General features: G+C 35.0%; 1 protein-coding gene across 1 annotated transcript; it reads left to right on the forward strand.

Annotated features, from left to right (window-relative positions):
• Nucleotides 1–3,204: 3,204 nt before the first annotated feature.
• On the forward strand, nucleotides 3,205–7,506 carry LOC147855725 (uncharacterized). The gene is made up of 10 exons (XM_087330103.1): nucleotides 3,205–3,379; nucleotides 3,536–3,639; nucleotides 4,130–4,239; nucleotides 4,329–4,459; nucleotides 4,933–5,060; nucleotides 5,280–5,359; nucleotides 5,452–5,535; nucleotides 5,746–5,804; nucleotides 6,473–6,591; nucleotides 7,223–7,506. Exons 1-10 carry the CDS (start codon nucleotides 3,205–3,207, stop codon nucleotides 7,274–7,276), a joined length of 1,044 nt encoding a protein of 347 aa, XP_087186229.1. The 3' UTR covers nucleotides 7,277–7,506.
• Nucleotides 7,507–8,377: the final 871 nt, after the last annotated feature.

Genomic DNA, 8,377 nt, shown 5'->3' on the forward strand with positions numbered 1-8,377 from the left:
CTTTATGGCATGGAGATGTGCTGTGTTTATGTTTATGACATGGAGATCTTGCATAGAAGTGTTTTATGAAGATTGCAATGAGAATGATGATATGCTAGCTTTGAAATGGTGGCAGTGTAAATATACGATGATGTGTCTGTTTACTATGAATAAAAAATAGACCTTAACTGAGTAATTGATTATTTTCTTTACTTCTCCACAATACCCCTACTGGCTAGTGTTTTGACCTGGGGCATTTTAATGAAATGCTGAAAAGTAAGGAATTCAAGAAAATTTGAGGTGGTTACCTTAATATCATCGAAGGAGAAATAATTTGATGGCAATTTTTTTAATGATGTCATGGTTGAGCATTGGGATTAGATGATGAGATGTTATATATCTGCTTGACAGTGCATTTGCTTGCATCCACTTTAATATAGAGCTTGATGTCCATTAGTAGAAGAATTTCTTGTAATATGCATAAGAGTGCAAACACTTGATGTCCTTTTGCTACTAATCTTCCCAAATCTGTTTGAAAATGTTAAACTTTAGATACAAATACAATTTATACATTCAAAGCTGGTTGTGATTTCAAGGTAAATTTGAACTATTTGTACAAATAACACTGTTGGCAATATATTCATAACAAAAGGTATGACAACTATTGCTCCTTGCATCTGGTGTCTTTTTGTCTTAAATTTTCTTTCTTTATTCTGCCCATAAAATTTAATAATGGGAAGTTTGTGATACTATGGGAAATGATATTTTGCATGTGCATATGTGGGTGTATGCCATTTGTAAAATCCTTTCTCTTTGTGAATTAGTGAATGAACAAGACGCAACTTTTTCATGATTCCATGTATATTCAATTAATTATTTTTTTTCCAAAAAACATGTATATTCAAACTGCTTCTCCATGTTTTACTATTCTAGAAATAAAAGCTCTTGGATCCTCATCAAAACTAAAGTTCATAAAATTAGATGGACGTATTAAATTTTTTTATCCTAGCATATCACTGTTTAACGATTTCTAATTTTGAAACGAAGATAGAAATATAACGATATGAGCATGTAATTGATTCCTTAGGTTTTTCAAAACCATGAAACCAAAAATTTGTTGTAGCCCTAAGAAGTTGTGAGGGACTTGTAACATAGTTTTCATCCAGCGGTCGAGAAATTTGTTACATTAGGATTTTGGTATTCCTCGATAATCTTTTTTATCATTTGTCGTTTGATTTTAGTAAAACTTTGAACCTTTGAAACTAAAACTAATGAAATATGAATACATATAAGTTCTTAACAGTGGGTTTATTGAAAACATATTTCACTACCATAGGCAACCACGTGTCTAGAGTTCAAATAAGATGTTCCTTGTTTTGGCAACATGAACATGAACTTCCCTCAACATAAGAGGTCCGACTTCAAACAGTTTAAATGAGTCACATGGCCTTCACATTGTTGCCAAACCTATGCCTTTTTTCCATCATCGTTCCAAAACCTACACGTTGCCAAGTTAAAAAAGCAATTGGGCCTCATCATCATGTCTAGGTTGTCCAGTGGGTATCCTAATCAAAAGGCATATTAGCCCTAGGGCAATAAGATGGGACGAGGTTTGCCATTAGCCATGCAATCATCACACCATTTACAATATCCCACACTATACTACTCTCTAATTCTCAAGACGTTTTGATACAAACAATTTCAACAACTCGCTTACCAAAAAGAGTTATTTATGGAATTTTCGTTGTTGATCGGACCATTACTCATATCAACGATTGAGTTTTTGGGATAATAACTAACCTGTCTGGCCATGCGCAATCATAAGGATATACAAAAAAAATGGAATGGATTGGAAAATGAGACAAATTTTTTTAGCAATCAATTATGTATAATGAATCTATCTGAATCAATTCATCAAGTACTACCACTACTGCTACTACTACCATACTAGTGCCACTACTACTACTACTCTACTATTACTACTACTACCGCCGCCGCCACCAATATCAATACTAGTAACTACTTCTACTACTAGCACTATTAGCGTTCTCTCTCTCTCTCTCTCTCTCTCTCTCTCTCTCTCTCTCTCTCTCTCTCTCTGTGGTAAAAGCACACAATTATATTAATTGAATGTAAAATCCACTCTACCTATCTTATGCCTATGTAGAGAGAGGGACGTCCTATAATGCCATTAAAAAAACTGAATATGCATTTGAGGAAATGACCCCCCACATGCTCTAACATCCAAAAATTCCACATGAGAATACCTTTCTGCGTCTTTATATAGGCTTTCACCCCATGTCTATTATCAAACATGAAAGCATTACGCATGTTCCAATTGTGTTGTAGACCCCAACAACGTAAAAATAGGAACAATATCTCCATCTCATAATTTGAACCATTTTGAACATATTGAGAAAAAAACCATTGTTGACATCTCAAACAACAACAGGTTTTCTTTTTTTTCTCTTCTTTTTTTTCGTAAATGTATGTTTATATTAAAAGTTAAAACAATCATGACAATACAAAAAACCTTGCTATCAAAACTACGGGTTCATCCAACAATGGTCGTCCTCCCCCTTTATTGAGTCGGTGGATAAGATCGACCTATCGTGTCCCTATAGGGATTTGTATATACTAATCTCATATGTAAAATTTTATAACTAATGGAACGAGTTTTTTTTGGGAAAAAAAAAAACTAGGGGTTCTCTCTTTCTCAGTTCTCTACTAATGTAAGTTTGCTTGGCGAATCAATAGAAATGATCCAACCTCAACCTCGTTTGGTTGCTCCAATCATACGCTGCCACCTGTCGCAACCCTCCCCCATTGTCGGAAAATACCTTCTTCCACCTCAGGAAATGAACTGCTTTCTCTTTTTCCCGCTTCGCCAACGTCTCGGAACAAGAGAGAGAGAGAGAGAGAGAGAGAGAGAGAGAGAGAGAGAGAGAGAGAGAGAGAGAGAGAGAAAGAAAGAAAGAAAGATATATTAACGTCTTCTAAGGCCAAAATTGGCCCATGAGACAAATAGTTTACAACAAAAATGGGATATTTACCCATTCATCGAAGTAAAAATAAAAATAAGATGAAAAATAGAGTTTAAGCTAAATAGTTCTAAAAAATAACAAACATGTTTTATATAGAAACATGTTCTACTACAATGAAAATGGTGTTATACAATTGTTATTTTCATTTCCATCCAAGTCTCTCGAAGAGAGAGAACACGTAATGGCAACGAAGGTCGCCGGCCCTTCTTCTTCTTCGCTCAGATTTGGCCATGGCCGCCCTCAGATTCTTCTTCTGCAGCATTTTGTGACACCATTCCTTCACCATCTCCACCTCCGATCTTCCTCTACTACCTCTTCTTCTTCGGTAGCTGTACACTGGCTCGCCATCTCCACAGGTACCATGAACAATTGCTCCGATCCTCTCTTTTCATCCATTTCATTTGATACCAGGCATCGGAGGCTCTCGCTATCTCTCATTTCTCGCCATATGTATTATTCATAAACAATGGCCAGGTTAACTCTGAATCATTTGCTTTTGCGTTTCCTTGCAGACATCTTAAGTCGTCTCCATGATGATCTTCTGCTTTCCTACTCAGGAGCTCCTGAATATGAACAAACTGAAGAAATGAGAATGGCAGAGCAGCTTCTCCAAGCGGTGAAATAAATGCTTATATACCGCCTTCCATTGAGTTTTAATTTTGATTGTGAATTGTCACTGTTATTTTGATGTCATCATTTCTTCCTTCCTTTGCAATGGTAAATATCTTATTATTCTGTCCTGCTATCTTGTAGTCTCTCACTAATTATTTCTCTTCGTTGTCATCATCAATTATCAAATGATGCATTCCCTTCTTTTGGTATGTTTACTGCCTTATGCGTTTGGCAAACAAGGTGGTGATGGTCAACAACTGTTTATATGTGATTTTAGTTCTCTCCTTTGTCATGCTATTTATTTATTCCCTCCATTGTCATCTCAATCATATCATTATTTATTCCGTCCTTCCTCATGCTAATTTCTCATTGTATATTTAGGCCCGCCTTTTACATGCTAATCATCTCATGATTTCTATCCCTTCCTTTACCATGTTAGCTCATATCGTTGTTAACTAATCTCAGTATCATTTTTATCCCTTCTTGATCATCAGCTCTACAACCATCGCTTTACTCTTTTTAAAACCGAGCCTTGTGCCTCACTATATGTGAGAATCGTGCAGAAGCTATGGGATTTTGAAGACCAAGGCTTTATTTTACGTAGGTAAATGCTTTTCAAAACCTATTAGAAATTCTGATACTAAGGATGCTTTCTAACCATAAACAAAAGACTTTACTCTCTTTTTTCTACAGTTCTCTTATCAATGATCTTGCTTTACGAGCTTTGCTTGAAACACATTGTATCAAATCCTGCCGAGGTCTCATGACCTTAGCACTCCAAAGCATGTTCATTACCTCCTCTCAGGAAAACAAAGCAATATTAGGTAAGAACAAAGTAGTGTTTGGCAAAAGCAAAGCACCTCCACCAAATTAAGAAAGCTAGATCAGGTTATAAGCCGAAGAATATTAGGCTATTATTCAAGAAAACAAACAAATATTTATTCAAGCAAAGATTGGAAAACCAGAACCTTTAGATTCTTGGCCAAATATTTCTTGAGTGGAAAAGAAGGATCTTTTGCATCCTTCAGACTTTGAATATCAAAACACTCCAAGAAAGCAATTAATTATCGGTTAAGAAAAAACTTCCTTCTGTTGTGTAGCCAAAGATTCATTCTTTTAGAATCTTGCGCATCTTTATGAAACAAAGCTTTGATGAACTTGGACAAGAAGAAGAAACTAAGCTTCCATTAAGAAGAAAACTAAATATTAGCCACATAAACCTTCCTTCTTTTTGGATTTTTCATCATCCATGATGAACATCATTTTGGTAGAAGATTTTAACAATAATTGCCTGCAGTGGATGCTGTGCTAGGTGCTGCGTGTGCTGAGAATGAATTTGTGAATTTATGGACCGTCGCCATAGTTGATGGTGTTGGAAAATCTACGTTGCGATTAAATGTGGTTGAACTAGCTCTAATCGACAAGGTTTCCTACTCGAAAATTTTCTTTCCTGAGGACAAATGATGTTTCAGAAATACTGATTCTGGGAATTTCAGTTTTTAACATTAAGCTTGTTGTTTTAAAGCCTTGTGAGGCCTTGTTGTTGTTAAAAATATTGTTGTCAAAGGTGTTGCTTTGGTTGTAAAAAATGTTCTTTTGAAATATTGAAGCTGTTCTATTTGTTCGTATTGTTATCAAAATCAGTGCAAATCAGATGATCTTATTATGAATCAGAAGACTCGGAGATTACTGCTATGCTGCATCAAATCGGCTTCATCTTGCTAGTATATTTGTCACAACATGCCGTTGACAGTGCAATTTCAAGTCTTTGTCTGGTTATTTAGTTTCCAATTGTTGTTGCTTTGACATGTGGAAGCTCTTTCAACTCTGAAAATATGAGACACGCACTCTGTGAGAGAATAAACTATGCAAGCAGTCAGATATCATTATCATATATCAGGCAAGTTCTACAGTATATCAGAATTTGAACATATATGCAAATGAAAATGCATATTGTTTGAAGATTCGTTAGTTAGTGATAGGAACTTTAGCCTTCCTTATACATATATTCTCAGTTATTTATTGAATGGTATACCAACTAGTCTGGTTAGTGTTTGTAAATACTTTCAGAGCTTTTAGTGTTTGTAATTTTTGTTTGGCCATTCTTCAGGTTCCTCCAAGATGTTTCTCAAGTGGATAATGTGGACACCATGGTCTATATAAAACACTGTAACCTCTTTGTCTGAATCATACTTTTTGTTTTTGATAAGAACCAAAAGGTGTTCATGAAAACTGTCCTTCCTGTGTGTTTTTACGAAATAGGGTTTTCCCTTGCAACCATCTACGATTAACGTGCATTCAGCGCTAATATGCAGATGCATTATGAGAATTATGTATATGCATAATAGGCATATTATATGTGTAACTCTATAGACAGAAATACACATATGATACTATATACATGTATGTTGATGAATTGATTGATATATAAATATATATTTATCAATGGATGTGTGGATGAATATGTTACGCTGTATCTGCATTTACCTATATTAAAAGATCAAAATTTGAACCTCCTGAAACTTATAGGGTTTGAGAATCCTAGAAATGTGAATTTGAAATTTGTAGAAGAAAATATCAAAAAGACATTTTGTTCATATTCAAGAAACGTCAGCAAATGTTTGGTCAAAGTACAACCGTTGTAGCCACAGCATGTTTTAGTCCATTTTGGAAATTAGGTAAATTTGTAATTCTACATATAATGCTTTTTAGATGAACCGTTGTTTACATTTATAAAATTACGTGGAGACACCAGAATCTTTGCTAGTTTTTTTTCAGATTTGTCTCTTTTAGTAAAAACAAATTGTAATCCTTCAAATAATGCATTTCAAAAGAAGTGTTGTTTACAGTTATAAAGCTCCTCGGGGAGAGGAAATCCTTTGATGTAGCTGTCCAAACTGCAATTTATAATGCCATCGATCAGTTAAAGCAGAGAAGTGCCGTAAATGTATACAAGGTAGGGATGGGTTATATAACATTATATACTTCAGTTTACCATGTATGTCTAATCAATTTCTTCCCATGCATAGGAGCCCTACCTTGAGATTTTTTCTAAGAAGTGGATTATCTGAGGATTCCCATGGAATGGAAAGTGTAATTATATATAACCTAAATAGAGGTATTCTTTGAAACCGTCTTTCAGAAACATGGGACACCATTATATGATATCATGTGAATGATAACAGCGACAACCAAATTGAATTCTTTGTCTGGACAAGTAAAACTTCTTAAAGCTTCAATGTATATAAGGTCTCGGAAAAAACAGTAAAAAATGGAATATAATTAGTCATGTAGTATCTTAGATATGCTAACATGAAAAGTCCAATCCAAAATTACTTCTATGGATCTTGCCTCTAATGACTGATCTTACATATGTTCTAATGCTGACCTGAATAAAACTACTTAGATGTTCAAATACTGCAATACACATATGAGTCTTAAACTTTTTCTGTTACAGCAAAGCTGTACCTGTGAGTGATAGACCCAGATGTCGAAGTAACAGAAATTGATTTGATACATCTTAGCTCAACTATGATCAATAAACTTCTTTTGTTGACAGATTTATTTATTTGCCTTCTGATGTGTAGGTTGAAATGGACATGATTCTAAAGGATGGGTTGCTATGGCAAAGCACACAATGATGTTAGACAAGGGCCGCCATTGCAAAAACCTAACTGAGTTATTCTATATATAGTAGACATTGTCGGAAATCTAACTGTAGAGTGGTGGTGTGTGCCTATATATTAACAAAACATTCCTCGTCTAACCAGCTCTACTGGCAACGACCCACATCTTCACTGCATTAGTTTTGCATCACACATACATAATCTTAACTGAAACTTCTTGGAATAGCAAAATTACTTTTCTACTTCTTTTATATGGTGCAACGTTGAGAGAGCGTCAATATGTGAAGATCTTATGATAGGTGCACTCGTAAACAAACCACATGCTAAGGTAACCTTTTAGATGAAGTGGGAAAGTCATCTAGGTTGTCATACTTGCTAGAACGTAGCATTTTTGCTCTAATCTTGAGGAAAACCCATGTGAGCTAGTTGTGAAACCCCTATGTGAATTTTAAGTAGAATGTTGACAAACCAACAATGGAAGACACCTTGAAGGAATGCAAGGACAATAGAAGCTACCAAGAAAGTGCTGCTTATTGATTTTAAATGTAGGATTAGATTTGAAAAGAACTAAAGTGGAGAAGAGTTGCTTTATTAAGAGAAAAATTCATGTGCATGTCAAGTGTATATGGCTAAATATTTGAAATTGGGCTCAAAATATGTAGGGGCGCACGTTTTCCATGAAAATCCACAAGAATCTAAGAGATAGAAGATCAGCTTGAAGAAACCAAACACCAAATGTTTACGCTTTTCTCCCACCCAATATTTGTGACACACTGTTTAGTGATTGATTGAGGTATAACAAAGAAATTTTGAGCTAATCTTATAGCATGGACATTAGACAACCATACATGTGTACAAGGGCTTAATGATCCAAGCAATCCCCCATGTGTAACGTCGATGAATAAAGCCATGGCACAAACGGAATGAATTTTCATTGCCTCGTATTTGTGATTTTTTCTACGAATTATGTAGTGATACATTAAACAATGAATTGAAAGGATAAAAAACATGTTAATGATGGGCTTCATAAATGACACATTGGGGGGTCTCAACTTTGCATTTGAAAGCCTATTGGAGATGGATTTGGTCATTCAAGGGGCCAACTAAATTTATTCT

Source organism: Azolla caroliniana, unplaced genomic scaffold, assembly GCF_043228905.1.
Source record: "Azolla caroliniana isolate FFs.n. ecotype wild unplaced genomic scaffold, voAzoCaro1.0.p SCAF_14, whole genome shotgun sequence".
Lineage (NCBI taxonomy): Eukaryota > Viridiplantae > Streptophyta > Polypodiopsida > Salviniales > Salviniaceae > Azolla > Azolla caroliniana.

What these genes read in the sequence shown, in the direction of transcription:
- LOC147855725 (XM_087330103.1), top strand. Translation starts at nt 3,205, where the DNA reads ATGGCAACGAAGGTCGCCGGCCCTTCTTCTTCTTCGCTCAGATTTGGC. An exon ending in CATGGTCTATATAAAACACT is followed by an intron (nt 5,805 to 6,472) that starts GTAACCTCTTTG and finishes TTTCAAAAGAAG; the next exon opens with TGTTGTTTACAGTTATAAAG. An exon ending in GTGCCGTAAATGTATACAAG is followed by an intron (nt 6,592 to 7,222) that starts GTAGGGATGGGT and finishes TCTGATGTGTAG; the next exon opens with GTTGAAATGGACATGATTCT.